This window comes from Mus musculus, chromosome X (genome assembly GCF_000001635.26).
Source record: "Mus musculus strain C57BL/6J chromosome X, GRCm38.p6 C57BL/6J".
Taxonomy (NCBI): Eukaryota; Metazoa; Chordata; class Mammalia; order Rodentia; family Muridae; genus Mus; species Mus musculus.
This window is the reverse complement of record NC_000086.7, coordinates 36,825,091-36,846,764: the sequence shown is the minus strand read 5'-3', so window position 1 is coordinate 36,846,764 and position 21,674 is coordinate 36,825,091. Positions and strand designations below refer to the sequence as shown.

The window sequence follows — 21,674 nt, the reverse complement described above, 5'->3', positions numbered from 1 at the left end:
TCAGTTTATTTGGATAAGTTCAGAAGTAAGATGTCTCTAGAGTTTTGGGGTTTGTTTTTGTAGTGGGCATTGAATCTTGGGTCCTCCACATGCTATCTAAGTACTCTATCACTGAAATGTGTCCTTGGGGCTTAAATTTTGAGACAGGGTCTTGCTAGATTTTCCAGGCTAGCCTTGGGCCAACTCTGTAGCCCAGGCAGACCCTGCTTTTTTATTTATTTATTTATTTATTTATTTATTTATTTATTTATTTGCCTAACAAGGATTGCAGACTCCCCTTACCGGGCCTGCCTACTTGTAATTTTTCCAGGAGGTTCCATTCTGTGTTCCTTGGCTGTTGTACTGTTTCACAATCTTTTACAATCACAAACTGTATGCAAAGGGTCAAATTTCTCTATGCCCTTATTGAAATTTCATTGTATTTTACTGCATTTCTTTGATGATGGGTGATGTCAACTGTCTTTTCATATGGCCTTTCATATACCTTTAGAGAACTGTTTATTTATCCAAGACCGGGGTGGGGGGGTTGGTTTTGTTTTGGATTGGTTTGGTTTTTTGAGACGGTTTCTCTGTGTAGCCCTGGCTGTCCTGGAACTCACTCTAGACCGGGCTGGCCTCGAACTCAGAAATCCGCCTGCCTCTGCCTCCCGAGTGCTGGAATTAAAGGCGTGCGCCACCACTGCCCAGCTGTTTGTTTGCTTTTTACTACATATATTTATATGTTAAAATTTCATCTGTGTATCTCCTATAAAGTCTGTATTTAACTCTTCTACCCATTTATAAACCTCCTTTTTGGAGGTAGTAGCTTTTTTAAAAAAATGATTATTAAGAGATCTTTGTATCGTCTGCCTCTAAGTCCATATAGACGTATGATGTACAATCTCTCCTGGTCTGGTTTGTGTTTTCATTTTTTTTTTTACAAATGATTTCTCTTTACCCTTATTTGTGTGTATGTGTGCATGTGTGGCTACTTGCATGGGGGTGCCTGTGGAAGCCAAAAGAGGGCATTGGAACCCTGGAACTAGGGTTTCAGATGATTGTGAGCCTCGTCTGTATAGGTGCTGGCAACTGAACATGGGTCCTCAGCAAGAGCAAGTGAGCCACTGCTCACTTGCCACTGAGCCATCTCCCCAGCATCTGTAGTGCCTCTCTTCACTCATTTATAAATACCCTCTGTACTCCAAGAAGTTTTCTTTTGACATTTACACTTGTAGTCTGTTTTGAAGTAGTTCCTGTATTATACATAAATTTTGGGTCAGTTTACTTTTAACACACAGATGTCTAGTTGTTTTGATACCTAATTAGTGACAAGACTATTTTTCCTTCATCTATTCTTGTATAGCTTTGTCAAAAATCAGTTCATGTCTGGGTGTGGTGGCACATACCTTGAATTTCAGCACTCAGAAAAGCAAGGGCACTTTGTATCCCTGGGAGTCAGAGGCCAGCCTGGTTACATAGCAAGTTGTAGGCCAACCAGGGGCTATATAAACAAGACTGTATCTCAAAAAAAAAAAAGCAGAGTCAGCTTATTGTACATCCATTGTCATTTTACCCACACAGAACTTTTCCTTTTTCCTTTTTAATCATGAGTCTCAATTGACACAGTACACTCTGCCATTGAGCATTACCCTCCAGCTCTTTGTTAGTTTTGTCTGTTTAGTTTTGTTAAGTTTCCCAGGCTGGCTATGAACTTAGGGGCTCATGTGATCCTCCTGCCTCAGCTTTCCAAGTAACCATAACCCTAAGCATGTGCCACTCTGCCTGGCTATATAGAATGCCTTGATTTGGTGATTGTAACTTTATGGTTAGTTTTACTGCTGGGTCATGATTCTTCCAACCTTGTTTTGTTTTGGAGTTATTTGACTATTCTGAATTTTTGTCTTTTCCAATATTTTAAAATCAGCTTGTTGATAGGTTCAGTATTCTTTCTAGGATTTGAGGGATTTTGTAAAATCTAAAGATCATTTTAGTGTTTTTCAACTCTACTTTGGCTCGCAAGAGCTTCACGGAAGGACGTCCTCCAGGTAAGAGCGCCTTTCTCTTTGGACTTGCAGGAGCCACAGAGAAGCAGCTGGCAGGATGCAAATGAAACAGTGTTCTAGGCAAGAGGGCAAAAGAGACCTCTTGGGTTTGGAGGGGCTCAAGAAAAAGGTAGACTAGCTTGGTAGGATGACACAGATAAAAAGAGATTTCTAAAGAGCTAACCTAGCTTCTTTATTGTAGAATCAGTCTTGAAAATAAGATATCTTAGCCAGGGGTGGTGGCGAACGCCTTTGATCCCAGCACTTGGGAGACAGAGGCAGGCGGATTTCTGAGTTCGAGGCCAGCCTGGTCTACAAAGTGAGTTCCAGGACAGCCAGGGCTATACAGAGAAACCCTGTCTTGAAAAACATACATACATACATACATACATACATACATACATACATACATAAATAGAGAAAGAAAATGAGATATTTTGCATATAGTTAAGAGAATAAAGTTACCTTGCTGAGTTAGCAGATTTGACCTAAAAAAATCATTTTAAGGAGAATTGACATTTATTTAGGTATTTTAGGTATTTAGTTCTTTTCATTAGTGTTTTATAATTTTTCATGTACAGATCCTGTAGATAATTTAAAATGTATACTTGGCTACTAAATTTTTTTCTGGTGCTGTTATAAATGTAACCTTTTTTCTCTTTTGTAAAATTAAGTTTTTTCTAATTTTCTAAGTTTATGTGTGTGTGTGTGTACACACAGAGACATATGTGAAAGTGTTTTGCTTGCAAATATGCATATGCACCACATGCATGCCTGGTGCCCAAGGAGGCTAGAAGAGGGTGTTGGGTCCCCAGATAGCTGTGAGCCATCATAAGGGTGCTGGGAATGGAACCAAGGTCCTCTGCAGGAGCAGCATGTGATCCTTGCCAATGAGCCACCCCTCCAGCCCAATTCTGTTTCTGTTTTCGTTTTTTAAATCATGGAGCCCTGGCTGACGTCCAAGTCATTGGCTAGCCAGGGAGAGACCTTGAAAGCCCTGCTCTGCCTGTCACCACCTCCAAGGGTTGGGATTACAGGCTTGCACCATCACACCTGGCTTTTTGTTTGTGTTTCTTAAAAAAGTCTCCATAATTTGTTTTTGTAGAGATTCCCCATTTCTTTTCCGTTGCCCTGCTCCTCCTGTGCCACCCCACTCCCAGCTGTCCCTTTTGCTTTTATGTCACATGTATTCTGTTACACTGCCCACTTCCTCAAAACCTTTTCCCCTCCAACGGTCCCTTTTCTAGTTTCATGACCTATACCCATATATATCAAAGGTAGGTTCCACATATGAAAGAGAATATGTGGTATTTGTCTTTTCTGTTTTTCTGAATCTGGACTATGTCACAGCATGCATCCTACAAACTCTCAATTTAGAATCAGTCATACAGTCTGCCTTCTGTGATCTTATATCCTGAGAGTTGAATGGCTATATCTTGTAAATGAATGGAGGCTGAGGCCATGAATGTATGGCTCTTGTGTCAGATAAGATCACACCACAGACAGTCAGGTGTTCAGCTCAATCAGATTAAATTAGGGCCCTTTACTTCCAATCTTCTGATTTTTTCCCTGCACGCAACCCCTCTGGCAGATGACTTCCATCTCCAAAGCACTAAGAGAGTAAAGGAATATACTCAGATGCTTCTGTCCTCCTGGCTTTGCAGTCTTCAGGGGGAAAGATGCCTGTCTGTCTTCTCGTTTAAGACTAGTCCACTACCTTTCAGTCATTGAGCTCTTGGTGTGTGTGCTGTGTGCTGTTGGAGCAGAGGACATAGTGGTGAAGAAAGTCCCATTTTAAAAGCAAAGTGACAGGAACTCCCAACCATGAAAATGTGAGTTTAAGGGCTTGCCAAACTGGCCAATTTTTGTTCAATTCCCGGGACCCCTGTTGGGTAGAGGGTACTGAAAACTGTCCTCTGACCTCCACATGTGTGACCTCCACAGTTGTGTAAACACACACATGAATAATAATTTTCTTGAAAGAAATAAAGAAAAATTTAGGGGGGCTGGTGAGATGGCTCAGCGATTATGAGCACTGACTGCTTTTCCAAAGGTCAGTGGCTCACAACCATCTGTAATGAGATCTGACGCCCTCTTCTGGTGTGTCTGAAGACAGCTACAGTGTATTTACATATAATAAAGAAAGAAAGAGAGAGAGAGAGAAGAAAAATGTAGTTAAAATAATGTGATAGGAAGCTGGTCCGATGACTTAGTAAGCAGAGTACTTAACATTCAAGTGGGTTCATATCCTCAGAAGTCATGTAAAAGCCTGATGCAGTAGCAGCGTATCTATGATGAGATGGGAGGCAGACAGGACAATCCCAGGAAGCTTGAGGCTAGCCAGTCTGGCTTATGCATCAGCGAACAAGAAACCCTGTGTCAGGGCGGAAGACCAGGATCAACAGGCAAAGCTGTCCCCTGAGCTCCATGTGTACTTGCCTGCACTCACACATACACACATAAGATTTTGAACAAAGCTGGGCGTAGTGGCACACACCTTTAATCCCAGTACTTGGGAGGCAGAGGCAGGTGGGTTTCTGAGTTCAAGGCCAGCCTGGTCTACAGAGTGAGTTCCAGGACAGCCAGGGCTACACAGAGAAACCCTGTCTCGAAAAACAAACAAACAAACAAAAAAAGATTTTGAACAAATAGTGTGATGGCATAATAGAGAACTCTGGGCCATAGAGAGGTGGGCTCAGAGAAGGGGCTGTTCTGAGCCATGTGGTATCCGAAAAGGCTGAATGGTCCAACATATAAAGGTCAAGGGGAAGTGTTCAGCTGATGGCATCGCAAAGTACAGAAGGGAAGAAGCTTGCATTGCAGAAGCCAAACGGACAGCAAGTGTGACCGAGTAAGTGCTGGAACAGGAAGTGAGGTTAAAGGCATGAGCAGAAGCCAGGCTGCAGAAGGCCCTCTAGACTGGAATGAGGATGCACTAGGAAGCTGTTAGAAAGTCTAAAGCCAAGGTGTCACACCATACGATTTATGCCTTTCATTTTTTTGTTTGTTTGTTTGTTTGTTTTTCGAGACAGGGTTTCTCTGTGTAGCCCTGGCTGTCCTAGAACTCACTCTGTAGACCAGGCTGGCCTTGAACTCAGAAATCCGCCTGCCTCTACCTCCCGAGTGCTGGGATCAGAGGCGTGCGCCACCACGCCTGGGTATGCCTTTCATTTTATGTTCAAACTTTGCACGTTGTCAGGGCCGACCGCTTGGTATTGAGTAAGCGGTTGCTGTGTGCTTCTCTGGGGAAGACCGTTCCCCTACTCGGCATTTCTCAGCTGTAGGTGCCTGTGTGGGGTGGAGGCCTTGTGGGCTTTTCTTTGTGCACCTTAGCATGTCTATGGCTTACTCCTCGTCCTGCTCATGCTCTAATCACAAAAATAAAAGAAATTAAAAAAAAACTTTCAAAATGACAGTGCTAGGGTTTGATCCTAGGGCCTTGCACATTCTACGCAAGCATTCTACTACTGAACTATGCCCCTAGGTCCCCTGATTCATGTTTTCTTTTTTTATTTATTTTAATTGTGTGTGTGTGTGTGTGTGTGTGTGTGTGTTTATGGGGGTATACACACATGTCTGCAGGTGCTCGTGGAGGCCAAAGGCGTTGGATTCCCTGGATTGGAGTTGTAGGTAGTTTAAGCTACCCCTTGGGGCTGCTGGGGAATCAAACTTGTCTCTGGAAGAATGATAGGTGCTGAGTGCTGAGCAATCTCTGTAGCCCCGATCCACGCTTTAAGGCAATAGCTACAATGTGGGGAATGCCTTGGAGGGAAGCAAGAACGGAGGCAGGGACACCAGTTAGGAGACCATTTTGACAACCCAACATGAGATAAGAGTAAAGGAAAAATTGGAGGAAGGAAAGTAAACACGTTTGTTAGGTGGCTTGGTAGGGGGATGCTACCGAGGCTAGCTGCTGGATGAGGTGTAGGGAGTGAGGGAGGGACGAAGCAAGCATAGCCCCCTTGAAGTATGGCTAGAATAACTGGGTGAATAGGTGCCATTTTCTGTTTTTAAAAGCTGTCTTATATTTCTCTCTCAGTGAGGGTGCGGTGAGGGGTGTCATTGTGTGTATGTGGAGGTCAAAGGACAATTTTTGTGCAGTCATTTCTTTCCTTTCACTGTGTAGGTTCAAGGCTTGCAGAGCCTTTTCCTACTGAGCCATCTTGCAGCCCAGAAGTTCTATGTACTGGACATGCTTCTGAATTGCTTATTGGCTCTCTAAGTGGAGATGTCAGCTAAGCAGTTGGATGTTGCATTCGTCAGCCGTTTGTCACCGTGACCTAAAGCCTGAGAGAAACTATTTTAAGGCCATCTTACTGTGGCCTGTAGCTTCAGGGGTTCCATACAGGCTGATAATTAGCCTCTGTGGTTTCCGGGCCTGAACTGAGGTAGAACATCAGGAAAGGACGTGGAAGAGCAGAGCCAGGAAACAGTAACAGGAAGGGGCTAGGGCAAGAACATGCCCCCAGTGATCTTTGTCACATACACACATATGCAGGCAAACACGCATGCACATAAAATAAGGATGCTAATTAAAGCCACGAGACAGGATGAGGTTGCTAAAGATAAATATACCTGGCAAAGAAATCCTAGAGGGCTGGAGAGATGGCTCAGTGGTTAAGATCACTGACTGCTCTTCTAGAGGTCCTGAGTTCAAATCCCAGCAACTACATGGTGGGTCACAACCATCTGTAATGAGATCTGATGCCCTCTTCTGGTGTGTCTGAAGGCAGCTACAGTGTATTTACATATAATAATAAATCTTTGGGCCAGAGCAAGCAGGGCTGGAAAGAGAGAGAGGGAGAGAGAGAGAGAGAGAAAGAAAGAATAGATCCTAGAGAATTGAAGACTAAGAAGCTGAGGCTAAAGTTGGAGTATGGATGATCAGGGACTACTAAATACAACAGAAACACCAGTCCAGTAGGAAGTGGGCCCATGGAGGGGTCCAACTATCCAGTGGAAACCACAGAGGCGGAACAATCACTGTTGGAGACAACATTCATAATGGAAAGAAAGGAAGGGAAATACCCTGGCTTCTGCCTTTTCTCCAATCTCCTGCCAATAATTTCCACCAGCCAAACACATCAGGAAGTCAGAAAAGAAAGGAGCCTGGGAAATGGCATTGTCGTCTACACTCAGCAGAGCAGGAAGAGGCAAATGGGCAAAAGGCCAGCCCGAGTCAAAGGAAGCGGAAACGATCGTCTGCCAGATGCCACATGTAAATATAACAAGGGCTTGGAAATGCCACGTGCATTTAGAAACAAGCAAAAGGTTGGTGACCTGGACAAGAGCAATTGGAATGGAGCAGTGTCAGCAAGCACATGACAGAAATGAGTTCAAGAGAGAAAGGCAAAGTAGAGTAGCAGTGTTGTTATAGAAAAAAAATAGCTTTCTTTCTCTTCTCCTCTCCTCCGCCATCGTGCGCACTCCTCCTGATTCGGCTTCTCGCCATGTCTTCTCACAAGACTTTCCAAACCAAGCGATTCCTGGCCAAGAAACAAAAGCAAAATCGCCCTATTCCTCAGTGGATCCGGATGAAAATTGGCAACAAAATCAGGTACAACTCTTAAGAGAAGACACTGGAGGAGAACGAAGCTGGGTCTGTAAGGATTCACACAATGGCAAGACTGAGGATTTATACTGAATTGTCATCAATCAGTCCTACCAGATGGATTTCAACATTTAAACCTGGAGACTTTTCGTGTCTTAAATTAGGATGTTTGTCCAGTAATAAAATATAGAACCTTTCAAAAAAAAGAAAAAAATTAATATTTTTGCTATAAAGGAGGGGTGGACTGGTATGTAGAGGGGAAGTAAGACTGATGGGTGCTCTCAAGCTAGGGGAAATAACAGAATCTTTTAAGGTCATTTAGAAAAAACAGACATGTCATTTATTGAAATCATAGATGTTATAATGTTATTGACACAAGGTCTCACATCTGAGGTTGGTCTTGAACTCACTATGTAGCCCTGGATGTGCCACTATGCCTGGCTATATACAGTACTGGGGATTCAAATCAGGGTTTCAGTCATCTTAGGCAAGCATTCTAGCACCTGAATGATATCAGCAGACTCTAAAGACTGTTGACAGAAAAGAGCCGTTTACAAAATAGTATGTAGAGTGATATCTTTAGTATCCTACATATCTCTGTGTATATGCATGTAAAAGGAGAGGAAGGAAAGAAGACGAAAGAAGAGATACAGATACACATTAAGACAATAAAAGTGATGGTCTCAGCCTGGCATGGTGGTGCAACATCTGTAATCCTAGCACCTGGGAGGTGGAAGCATGAAAATCAGGAGTTCAAAGCCAGCCAGAGCTATATAACAAGAGCCTGTTTTACAAAACCAAAAGAAAAAGAAAAAAGACAGTGGTCTCAAGTAAGTATGGTGGTACACATCTATTATTCCAGAACTCAAGAAGCTAAGGCTGGAGGATTGCTTGACCTAAGGAGTTAAGATTAGCCTGGAAAACAGTGACACCCTCAGGTTCGTTCTCTCTCTCTCTCTCTCTCTCTCTCTCTCTCTCTCTCTCTCTCTCTCTCTCTCTCTCTCTCTCTCATGCACACACACACACACACACAGTGATTTGTGGGTAACCAGAGTATAGCATTGTTCTATCATGACTTCTCTGAATTTCTATCATAAAATAGTATAGTTGGGGCTGGAAAGATGGATCAGCGGTTAAGAGCTCTGACTGCTCTTCCGAAGGTCTTGAGTTCAAATCCCAGCAATGCCCTTTTCTGGTGTATGTCTGAAGACAGCTACAGTGTATTCATATAAATAATAAATAAATAATATTTTAAAAAATAGTATAATTGATGTCAGAACTCTGACAGTCATAGAAGAAAATTAGAGCTGAGCAGTGGTGGTGCACGTCTTTAATCCCAGCACTTGAAGGCAGAGGCAGGCGGATTTCTGAGTTCGAGGCCAGCCTGGTCTACAGTGAGTTCCAAGCCAGCCAGGGCTACACAGAGAAACCCTGTCTCGAAAAAACAAAAACAAAACAAAATAAAATTAGAACCAAAGTAAATGGAGTGATATACTGTGTTCATAGGTTGTAAAGTATAATAACTATAATGTATCCTCTATAAACTGATTTCTAGATACAATACTATCCCAATCAGAATCTCAGTAGGAGAACTAGGGAAATGGCTCCATGGTCTAAAAAGTGTAAGGACCTGAGTTCAAGTTCCCAGAACTGGAGATTACAGCATGGTTATCTGTAATCCCAGCATGCTTATGGGAAGTGCAGATAGGAGAATTCCTGGAAGCTCAAGGACCACCTTGCCTTTCCCGGAAGAAGCCACAGTTTGAGGGTGGGGTGGGTATTATAGGATGGAGCAGAAAGGTTGTGAATTATCAATAGGCTTTCTGTCACCTTTTCTCGTGGAACCGGTTTGGTTCCTCTGCTCCCAGGCACCAGATACAATCTCTACTTCCTTCTGACCACAGTTCCTCCTGCTCAGGCCTTTACAGCCCCAGGGGTCTCCCTGGCTTTCAAACAAATAAGCACATTCCTGCCTTGAGAGGCCTTTGCAATTGCAGTTCCGGGAACACTTTTCCCTCACCCATTCCCTCAGGCATAGCCTCTTCCCTCACGCCCTTCACGTCTTCACTGTCTTTGCAAAAATATCATTTTTTTCTCTGAGGACTTTGGTGACCACTGTATCTAAAATTTCATCACGTCCCTATTTTTGCTTTCTCTCTCTTTTTTTCTTCCTATAAGCCCAAGCATATTTTTTTCTCATGTGATTTATTACCTGGCTCTCAGCTCAGAGTTCAGCAAAAATAGGGATGAGTGGGGGTGTGGAGGGGTAGAACCAAGGAGAGTTAGCTGCTAACACAGTAGATGCTCAATGAGTGAAACATACACTCACTGATTGTTAACCAACATCAGTGCAATAATTCCCTCTTCCTCCCCATGGCACACTGCGATGTGCTTCCCTCCTCCTCTGAACTCAAGGACTCTGCCAGACAGATGCTGAGCTATCTGTATGATAGAGAAAGATGCAGGTTGAGAGTAGCGTTTAAAGATGTTAAAGATGTTCCCAGCATGGGGGTATAGTAATTGAAGAGATGGCAGTGCTAATTACCTTGATTTGATCATTACATATTTGAGAACATGTATTGAAATACAGCAGTCCTCCATAAGTAAGTGTAACTAATATGACAAACAACACATTCAAAAACAATAAAAGGAAGAATGCTTCAGGCCTCAATCTTGCCCCTAGAGAGCTTACACTCTCTCCAGGAAGAGGAGACAGAGTTGTGGGTCTGATTTCTGATACCTCCTGCATTGGCAGCCAGACTCACATAAACTGTATGACCCCTTGTTTCCTCCTGCTGCATTCCTGTGAGAGACTCATAGATCTTTGGTTTCCAGGACTCAATAGTGGGAGCTAACTAGGTCTACCTTGCAATAGGAATTTTACTTCTGTTTAGTGGAGACACACACACACGCGCACACACACACACACACACACACACGGGTGGGGGGGCATGGATTCTCAAGTAGGCCAGACTGGTGTGTCTGTGTACTCAGACTGACCTCAGACAGATAATCTCCCTGCCCCAACATCCTTAGGATTGGGATTGCATGTGTGCAACAGCATGCCAGGCCCTGTTTGGCTTCTTTGATCTATCTAGTGCCCAAGAAATAAATTCCTGTAAATTGTTGGCTTCTTCTCTTGAAGCCAGCCCAGAGGTGCTTAGGGGAGCCTAGGCACAGCCTCCTGGCCCTCTGTCCTAGAACTCATTATGCCATGATGGAATTGTTTATTGACCATATCTATCTTGTTCACTGTGCCATTGGTAGTGACTAGCCGAGTCCCTTGGCGTACTGATACAGAACATGATGGCTTAGAGCATGGACACTTGCAGGCCAGACTGCCTGAATTAGAGTGGGGTATGCATGTGGTGCACACACTAAGTGCGGGCAAAACACCTACGCACAGTAAAAAAAGTAAAAGTTGTTGCTACTTGTTCATAGCTCCCCGTGGGTAACACGTAGGCTTTAAGAATGAGGCACACTGGACACTTTGCCCCTTCTTAGAATTGGGAACAAAACACCCATGGAAGGAGTTACAGAGACACAGTTTAGAGCTGAGACGAAAGGATGGACCATCTAGAGACTGCCATACGCGGGGATCCATCCCATAATCAGCCACCAAACGCTGACACCATTGCATACACCAGTAAGATTTTGCTGAAAGGACCCTGATATAGCTGTCTCTTGTGAGACTATGCCGGGGCCTAGCAAACACAGAAGTGGATGCTCACAGTCAGCTATTGGATGGATCACAGGGCCCACAATGGAGGAGCTAGAGAAAGTAACCAAGGAGCTAAAGGGGTCTGCAACCCTATAGGTGGAACAACAATATGAACTAACCAGTACCCCCCCCCAGCTCGTGTCTCTAGCTGCATATGAATCAAAAGATGGCCTAGTCGGCCATCAGTGGAAAGAGAGGCCCATTAGTTGTGCAAACTTTATCTGTCTCAGTACAGGGGAACGACAGGGCCAAGAAGTGGGATTGGGTGGGTGGGGGAATATGTGGGGGACTTTTGGAATAGCATTGGAAATGTAAATGTAAATACCCAATAAAGAAAAAATGAGGCACACATGTGGATGCTTAGCCATGCTTCAATCCTAGTGAATTTCTCATTACAACCACTTCTCCATAAGTAGGAATTTTCTCAGTGAAGTCTCGAATGACCATGTATATAAATCCTGTACAGACAGCGTACCTGGCTGTTGTCACTTTGATAGGTAATGAGCCACCTGCTACTTTCTATTTTGTCACGTAGTAATGCTTTTTTTTTCTTTGTAGCTTTATAATTAGTGTTCCTTTGTCATTTCCTGTGCATTGTATCTGCCTACCAATTAGGTTTAATCCTGACTCCTATAATGTTTATTCATCCCTCGTAGACAAGTGTTTATCTTCATTGTCAAGCCTGGGGTAGGTTTTTAAATCAGTTTATAATGTTTTAATCTGTACACAGGTTTTGTTGTCCATCAGCAAGGTTGCTGTCTTTACCATCAGTAATTATTGTAATCAGAATAACTGTCATAGGAGAGGGAGAGGAGACGCACTTCCTAGCATGCTTGCCCAGCAGGCACAAGGCCTTGGGGTTGATCCCTAGCAGCAAATAAAGAATGCTTGCTGGCCCATGCCTGTAATCCCCGCACTGGGGTGGAGGCAGGAGGATGAGAAGGTCAAGGCCATTCGTCAGACACAAAGCAAGTTTGAAACTAGTCTAGAATACGAGAGATCCTGTCTCAAGGAAAAATCTATAGTGATAGTTAATTTAATTCTTGTTCAGGAAATCCCTTAGGTAAAGATTTGGGGTTTTTAGAAACACAGACCCATAAATTGTCCTTGAAATAGTATAGACATTTCCTGGTACAAACTAATGAAATCTGAGAGACCCAAGACAAGAGAGCCTAGGAATTTGAACCGTTTGATTCAGCTAGAATGATATATTCTCTAGAGTCAACAGAAAAACCAATACCCCTTGGCAAACACATTGTGAGTCCCTGGTCAGCTCTCCTTCAGTATCCTGAAGCAGCCATTCCATTCTCCTCCCGCCAGCGCCCCTCAACCCTGAGCCTTTCAGCAGGAAGATTGTTTTCTGTTTTCTCAGAGCAGAATTCAGTCTAACAGTCTGAATGCCTCCGCCTCAGACCAACACCAGTGCAACAATACTCTCTTCCTCCCTGTGGTGGATGCTGAGATGCGCTTCCTTGCTGCTCTTAAGAGCTCTGCCTTGCGCTCTCAGGCCCCTGTGGGACTGCCTCCGCTGAGGAGGACCACTTTCCCAAGGGCACGGTTTCCTCGCGGTAGCCTGTATACAACCACCGGGCTGACTGAAGCCCAGTCTTCTAGTTTCGGAGCTTCGCAAAAGCTGGAGCCTGGGCCCTAGTCCCCTGGCTCCTTTAGGCCTGTCTCTATGCATCCTTTCCCACATGGTAATCCCCTGAGAACTCTCCGATAAACCCCCTGTGGCTGATATTACCCGAGAGTCTGTATGGGGATGGGATGGGGTGGGGTGGAGAGAGGACTCGGTAGTTAATACCACTTGCTGCTCCGGCAGAGGACCTGGGGTGGGGATTTTCAAGCCCCTACATAAAGGATAAACGATTTGCAATTCAGTTTTAGGATATCTATCGCCCTCTTCTGGCCCCCTCTGGTACTGCATACACCTGGTCCACAGACATGCTTGTAGGCAAAACATTGCGACAGGTAAAATAAAAATAAATAAAAGAAAGACACGTGCTCCTCAGTGAACTCCTTCTGCAGCCCAGGGGCAACATTCATCCATGTCGGATACAGGTCCCCCCACCTCTCCTCGGACTTTACCACTTGACTCCTCTCTTTCTGGCAACCCTTTCACGGGTCAAATTTGTCTTAGGTGTACAAATTTGAATAGATTTTCAGTAAAGTCCCCTTCTCACTTCTGCCATTTCCTCCTTTTTACTGGTTAACTATCCTTTTTGTTTGTTGACAGAAATGTGGTCTCAGTATGTAGTCCAGACTGACCTTATATTTACAAATGCTTCTTTCTGTCTCAGCCTCCCCTAGTGTTGGTACACTTGGAGTACCCCCCCCTTTACTTTCTAGTCCTTAACTGCCTGTGATCATCAAGGCTCTGTTCTTTGCCCTCTTTCCATTGATTGCATTCATAGGTGTGGCCTCAGCTACCCTCCCCTTGATATTAACACATAGGAAAGATGCCAAAATGGATATATATCTTCAGCTCAGGTTTTGCTGCTGCTTCCGAGTGAGACACTTTCATGTTCAAGTGACTATTTGTCATCTCCACTCCACTGACCCACAGGTGTTTCAACCCCACATAGCCACAGTAGCTTCCGTTATCCCTTGTCCCGGAATGTCTTCTTTGTTTCAGTGAATGCTACTACCTTACCTGGTACCCGCTTACTCAAGCCAGAGACCAGATTTCATTGGCATGATCCCTCCCTCTTATAACCGTCTTCCCCAAACCACCCTGTCCTGGTGGCTCTGCTTCTTTAAGGGCTCTCGGATTCCTGCATTTCTTCTTGCCTAATGTCCTAGTTAGGTTTCAAAGCCATGTGAGCCAGCAGCCTCCTCCTGCCTTAATCCTCTGCCCTGCCAGTATTTCTAGACCACATCGGCTACACTGCCACATCCAGAGAGGTGGTCCTCAACCTATGGGTCTCAGCCCCTTCTGGGTCAACCAACCCTTTCACAGGGCCACATATCAAATATCCTGCATATCATGTATTTCCATTATGATTCATAACAGTAGCAAAATTATGGTTATGAAGTAGCAATGAAAATGATTTTATAGTTGGGGTCGCCACAATATGAGGAGTTGTATTAAAGGGTTTCAGCATTAAACAGGTTGAGAACCACAGCTTTAAAGCAAGCAGTCTGGATCCTGGCAGTTCTCTGCTCAAAATGTCTCCAGTAGCTTCCTGCTGCCTTCAGAATGAAGTAGGGTTTCTATCTGTTGCCACCCCTCTCAAACCTACCTTACCTACCTGGCTTCACCACACCTGCCATTCTGCTATAATTCACTACTTGAAGTCATTCCAGGGCCTTCTTTGAACCTGCCCTCCCGCTTTGGGAAAATACCCTAAACCCTGCTGACTTTCCTTCCTCCACAGAGCCTTGAATGCCTTTCCCAACTTTCCAGACTCTCAGAAGCTAATTTAGACCCTTGCCCTGTCCCTCCTCTTCACAGACATCTAGTGAACTTAGCACTCCCTCCCTGGTACCTCTCAATTTGAATTCCTTGAAGCCAGCGGTTTCATGCCAGAACCCAGTACAGGGTTTGGCGTGCGCTTTATCACTCAAGTAAGTGCTTGTTGCATAAATGAGTCATTGAAGTATGAATGAGAAGGAAGGGGGGAGGGAGGGAACAAGGGCTGTGATGAGAGACGGAAGACAGATGCTCCTGTCTCACAATTTAGTGCTGCAGAAACATCCTGTCTATGGCCTGTGACAGACTTGCATGGTCCCAAATACTCTAAGGCAATCTGTTTTTGTCTCCAGCTGTGTGTGAGACTGTGCTCTGGCCCTCCTCCTCCCCCCTCTTCTTTTTATGCAGGAGATGGAACCCAGGGTTTCTGAATTGCTAGGCAAGTGCTTTGCTACTGAACTCTGCCTGTAACTTGTGCATATGATCTCTTCATTTCCCTCAACAGTGGAAAGAACTGGAGCAGGGCAGAGCTCTGGGACAGGCATGTCCTGCTCAGGGGCCATTTCTACAGACGGATATAACATGGTCTGGAATGAAGGGACACTTTTCTAAGTCACTGCAGCTTCTGCAACTGCTTTTCAAATAGAACAGCAGTTTTGCCACCCCAGCACTCTCTCTCTCTCTCTTTCTCTCTGTGTGTGTGTCTGTCTGTCTGTCTGTCAGTCTCTGTCTTGCTCTCTCGCTATCTCGTGCTCTGTCCCTTCCTTCTTCCCTCCTTCCTTTCCTTCCATCTGGAACCTTTCTGTACTGAGGGTAGAACCCAGAGCCTTATGCATGCTGGAAAGTGTTCTGTGGTGAGCCAAACCCCCAATCCCAGTCTGTTCCATTGGCTGCTTAATTGGTTGATTGATTGAGAGCAGATTTTGCTGTTAAAGTTGTTTTGGGTTTTTTGTTTGTTTGTTTTTTTAATATTTTTTTATTACGTATTTTCCTCAATTACATTTCCAATGCTATCCCAAAAGTCCCCCATACCCCCACTTCCCTACACACCCATTCCCATTTTTTTGGCCCTGGTGTTCCCCTGTACTGGAGCATATAAAGTATGTGTGTCCAATGGGCCTCTCTTTCCAGTGATGGCCGACTAGGCCATCTTTGTTTGTTTTTTGTTTTTCCTTTTTTTTTTTTTCTGATATAGGATGTCGTATATTCCAGGATACTTTCAAACTCGCAGCGTAGCCAAGAATGACCTTGAACCCCAGACTGTCCTGCCTTCATCCCCAGAGTGCTAGGATTACAGGTGTGAACACCCACACTGGTTTTATGTAATACTGTGGATCCAGCCCAGGGCTTCATGCATGCTAGGCAGCCACTCTAACAACTGAGCTTTATTCAGACTTCCTATGTTTTAAAGTAGGGCTGGGGTCTCCATCCATCCCTGGTTTAGAGGTGAGGAAACCAAGATGGAAGTAAAGTTGACAGACTAACCCATTCCAGCAGAGCTGAGTCAGTCTGACTAGGGATAGCTAGCTTCTAGCGTGAAAGGGCCGTTGGCTGAGTTCCAGCCCAAGACTGTCCAACACAGCGAATTTATACTCTGCCCACAAGAGGTCAGTAGGTCCTACAGGAGCAGAGCAGCTACAGAAAAAGCCTGAAAGGAGCTTCTAATACTACCAGGACTTCCGAGAAATTCCTCTATATCCCAGAGGTGGTGGGTGGTCACAGATTTGATTACTCCAGGATGACTGTGCAAATTGCTTTATATTTCTGTTGTTGGAATATAACGAGCTGCCTGGTGTGCGTGGGGGGGGGGCGGTGCTAGGAGATAAAGGAGCTGGCATGTGGGGCCTCCTCCATGAAGACTGTAGTATCTCTCTGGGAATAAAGAACCATTAATATTACAGGATCTTGTCTGCTGGGTCTGAAGAGCCACATAACAACCTCCTTTTGATTTAGAATCCCGGAGATCTGGATTTGGTTCCCAGCTCTTCCTAACTGAGTCCTCTGCAAGTTGATTAACTTCTCTCAGCCCCAGTCTCCTGACTTCCGATACAGGGTTGTTCTGCAGATGAATTCACTTGATCATTTTAGGAATCGTTTGGGTGCCTGTCCTGCCTATTCAGGCTACCAGGTTCAAGTGGACGTGACCTTTAGGCCCAGTAGCTGACACATAGCAAATGCTGTTTTCATGACAGCCTCTCTTTGAAGGTCAGGCCATGAACTTAGACTCACAGTTATAGGCAGCTGGGAGCAACCTGAACAAACAAGTAGGAGGGAGAAACTGCCATTAAGGAGGCCCCGCTCCTTATTCCACTGCAGAGCCAGGGTCCAACAATGCCTGCATTATCGCTTTTATAAGTGTTCTCCCCAACACCATAAAACATATGGAGTGGCTGGCGGCACACACCTGTAATATCAGCACCCAAGAGGCTAAAGCAGAAAGATCACTAAGTCTGAAGCCAATATGAGCTACATACAAAATTTGAGGACCGTCTGGGATATAGAGTGAAACTCTTGTCTCTAAAACCAACAACAAAGTAGGTATATTTGCTGCTCTTGCAGAGACTAGGGTTCAGTTCTCAGCATTCATATGAAAGGACTCCTAACCACTTGTAACTACAAGTCTAGAAGATGTAGTATCCTCTTCCAGCCTCCAAGGGCAACGCCCAACATGTACATACACAGACATGCATACATACTTTAATAAGGCAAACTACGTCTTTTTAACAATACACCAAGTTGGCCAGGAGGTGATAGTGCACAGCTTTGACCCCAACACTCAGGATACAGGCAGGTGGATCTCCAAGGCCAAGGCCAGCCTGGTCTATAGAGCTAGTTCTAGGACAGCCAAGAAACAAACCCTGTCTCAAAAGAGAAAACAATACGAAACAAAAATGATTAAAAGAAGGATTTAGGATAGCCCTGGTTTCAAGTCTAAGCACAAGAAGAGAGAAAGAGGTGCAAAGAAGGCTGAGACTGGCTTGAGCCGACGTTTCAACTGGGACAGAAACTTCCTAAAATCATGGGCCTCATAATCTGCCTTTTTCTTGGGAAGTGGCAAGGGTAGAGGGGCCTAGCAGCCTTTTGCCTACTTTCTGAAAGCAGAGAGGCCTTGAGTTTACCAGATACTTTGCCCGTCTTGAGGCAGTGTGTTCAGAGGATGGGGAGAAGTTTGTGTGTATATGTATGTGTATGTGTGTACATATACTGGGGAGCTGGATGCTAGAAGGACGTGAGAACGTAAGAGAAAAAAAAGTCACACTGTGGGGTCAGAGGGGTGGCTTAGTGGGTAGTGGGGCTTGGCACACACACCTCATGTCCTGAGTTTTCATTCCTGAAACCCATGTCAAAAGCCCAATTCCTATCGTGAGATTGAAGGCAGAGGCAGGAGAATTATCCAGATGCTGGCTGATCAGCTACTGTGGCATATTCAGCAGTACAGAGAACCAAGAGAGACCCTGCCTCAATACCAACTCCAAAAAGTTGCCATCTGTTCCCCACATGTGCCCTAAAAGGCACACACATGCATGCACACACACATTCAAGAACCCGCTGGCCCGTGATGAAAGGTAAACAAATCTGGGAGGAAAAAAAAAGCCACTGTGTGCCTGAGGGCTGGATCATAAGACATATAGGCCAACAGGGAATTAATTTATCTACAACTTTGAGAAGCTGCAGCAGCCTTTCAGCCTCACCAAGAGGGGTGGCTTAGATACACTTTTGCTTCCTCTTAAAGTGAAATTCTGTTATTCAAAACACTCCTCTCTCAAGTAATGCCCATCCTATAGGGTAGGTATCATAATTCTCTTTCTCTTCTCAGGTTGCAGGTGCTGATGGTAGCAGTAAGTCTGTCGTTGTGGTATTAGAGGGTGGAGACTTTCCGGAGCAGGAATCTTTATCACATTCTGCGTAAGCAGACCGAAGTTCAGAAACGCACAGCAGCTTGTTCAAGGTCTCCCAACGATACTGGAAAGGCCAGAAGTTTGTGGTCAGGCAGTCTGGTTGATGCTTGGCCTCTCATTTGGATGGAACTTTTCTGGGCTTCCCCCACTGATTTCCTTGCCCGCATCCTTCCCTGATTTGTTTTCTTTGGTCCATATAGGCCCCAGCTAGCAGCTAGAACAGTGATTAGTCCCATCCAGCGTCAAGGCAGAAAGGCATTCTGTTAGCCAGGTGTCTTGCCTTTAGAGGAAGCAGAGATCCCATCAGTTGCCACAGGAAGCTCATCAGTGAGCCTACCAATCAGGCACCATCAAAACCCGATGCAGATGAAGTACTACTGTTAGGATACATTCACTGACTTAGAGCAAGGGGACCTGGGGACTTGGCACTTTCTAGGTTAACCAGGATAGGGCCAGCTCTCCAATCAGGGCCATTTCTAGTTGATATTGTAATGAAGTTAAAGTCAGCTCACTGGGAGAACTATTGCATTTCATTTAGTTTTCAAGAAAAATGGAGCCGGGCAGTGTTGGCACTTGCCTTTAATCCCAGCACTTGGGAGGCAGAGGCAGGTGGATCTCTGAGTTCGAGGCCAGCCTGGTCTACAGAGTGAGTTCCAGGACAGCCAGGGCTACACAGAGAAACCCTGTCTCAAAAAACCACAAAAAGAAAAGAAAAGAAAAAAATGGAAAGAGTTCCTCTTAAAGTGTTTGGTGCCAAAGGAATAAAAAAAGCAAAGTCTCTGCCTTCTTGCGTTTTACAGCCTAGGAACATTTAAAAAATGTTTATTGGTTGCTTTAAACACACACACACACACACACACACACACACATACACACACCTATGAGTTCAAGGCTAGCCTGGTCTACATAATGAGTTCCAGGCTGGTCAAGACTACATACACAGTAAAGCCCTCAAAAAAAAAAAAATTACCACACACGGACAGAGAGACAGACAGACAGATAGACAGACAGAGAGACAGACACACACACACACACATTTTCTCCTCACATGCCTGTCCTCTTAACTTTGGTCAGGGTTGAATTGAAGTACCTCTAGGACCTTTGACCTTTGTATTTCTGATGCCAAAGTGGTTTTGAACCTTGGGATCAGCCTGTGCAGCTAAATGTTTAACAGATAAATCTTAGGGGAAATGTATTTATGTATGTATGTGTGTACAATAAGTTAATCACAAATTAGCCGGCCATGGTGACGCACGCCTTTAATCCCAGCACTCGGGGGGGGGGGGGGGGGGAGGCAGAGGCAGGCAGATTTCTGAGTTTGAGGCCAGCCTGGTCTACAGAGTGAGTTCCAGGACAGCCAGGGTTATACAGAGAAACCCTGTCTCAAAAAAACAAAAAAAAAAAACAAAAAAAAAAAAAAAAAGTTAATCACAAATTGAGTTCCTAGACCAGAGACCAGATGTATACTATACAAATATCATATAATAGGCATATACTATTTGTTATATGTTTTTTAATATGATTCTCACAAAATGCTTTCTTTTTTGCCAACTCATTTATCTGTAGTTGCAGTAGATCAATACAGTTCTGCCGTGAATATTGGTTGATACTTACATTTATGTGCGAACTGGAAAAGATAGAAGAATGTCATTTGTCAACAATGAAGGCAATTTCTTTGATAAATAGGCTAAGGATTTTCAAACACTAGGAGCTAGTTCCCACACACACCTCTCTCTCTCTCTCTCTCTTGTTTATTCATACTGTAACAACATATGGCAAACCTTTTGGTTTAGTCTGAATAATGTTTCCTCCCATTACTTTCTTAGATTTAGTCAGCAGAGCATTGAGGCAGATTCTAGTTTATAGCTTTCACAGATTGTGAGCTTTAAATCTTGCTACCATACCTAATTTCAAGCTGACCTTTTCAATGCAATGTTCAGGAAAGAGGCAATTGCCCATCAGTTTACATTTCAGGCTCGTGGGTAATAATACACTGTAGTAAAATGATTAGGAAGTGATGAGCTATAGAAATTAATCATCTTGGTTTTTAATAGGATTTTAATTTTATGTATCTCTTTTGTTTTTCTATTTTGGCAATACTAGAGATTGAGTCCAGGACCTTGAACATGCTGTTGAAATACTTTCCCCAGGAATTCCATGTATATTTCTTCTTTTCTTATGTATATGGTATATGTGCATGCTTATATACATGCTTGCATTTGTGGGAGTGTATGTGTGTCTGTCTGTCTGTCCGTCCGTCCGTCTATCAATCAGTCTGTGAAGGCCTGTGGTTGACATCTGATGTCTTCCTCAGTCTTTCTATACTTTATACATTGAAGCAGACTCTCTCACTGAAGCTAAGCTCACAGGTTCATCTAGTCAGGCCAGCCGACTTGTTCCAGAAACTCACTGCCTCTGCCTTCTGTGGACTGGAATTTACAGGTGAACCACCGAACCTTTTAAATGGATTCCGAAGATTCAAATTCTCACCTTTAGCTCCTTACCTGATGAGACACCTCCTCAGCCCTCATGTGGATTTAGTAACTGTGTTTAACTGGTTAACACGGTTTCTAAAAAATGTAGCAATCAGTTGTCATGGGCCAAGAGGAAAAACCACACCTCCATGACCAAGTACCATTCTAGATCCCTAATGACACCTCCTCCCTCCAACTTCCCTTTACCATTCACTCAGGACCCTCCAGTCTACTGCCTTGGATGGCTTAGATTCTAGAGTTGACCCAGCTGGCACCAAAGCATCACTTCCACCTTGTATGAGTGTGCTGAGAATCAACTGGCAACAGAGGTCCTCCCCTGGGTTGGCAGTCCCTTTCTGACTAGGTGGAACACACTTGCCCTGATTCTGGGAGGCACATCTGGCAAGCACTCAAGCCTAAAGAGAAGAAGAGAAACGTAGGAGGAAGTCCAGAGCACAGTAGCTTAGCCCTTTGTCCATTTGGCCATGCTCCAGGCTGGGCTGTAATTGATAGCTGAAGGCTTTCCAGAGAGTCTGGGAATACTGAAGACTATAGGCCATGGGGTGGGGCCAGTGCAAATCCTCTTATTCTGTCTC

The 21,674-nt window shown here is 44.4% G+C and overlaps 1 protein-coding gene and 1 pseudogene across 2 annotated transcripts in view; both read left to right on the top strand.

The window, feature by feature from the left end:
• The window catches only part of C330007P06Rik (RIKEN cDNA C330007P06 gene), a 37,143-nt gene extending 17,539 nt beyond the window's left edge, over positions 1–19,604 (top strand). The window contains exon 7 of the mRNA XM_006541410.4: positions 18,523–19,604. Within this exon, the coding sequence (XP_006541473.1) occupies positions 18,523–18,615 (93 nt within the window). The 3' untranslated portion in view covers positions 18,616–19,604. The remainder of the gene's footprint in view (positions 1–18,522) is intronic.
• On the top strand, positions 7,414–7,774 carry Gm14541 (predicted gene 14541; annotated as a pseudogene). The gene has a single exon (NR_165298.1). The product of NR_165298.1 is annotated as a predicted gene 14541 (transcript).
• Positions 19,605–21,674: the final 2,070 nt, after the last annotated feature.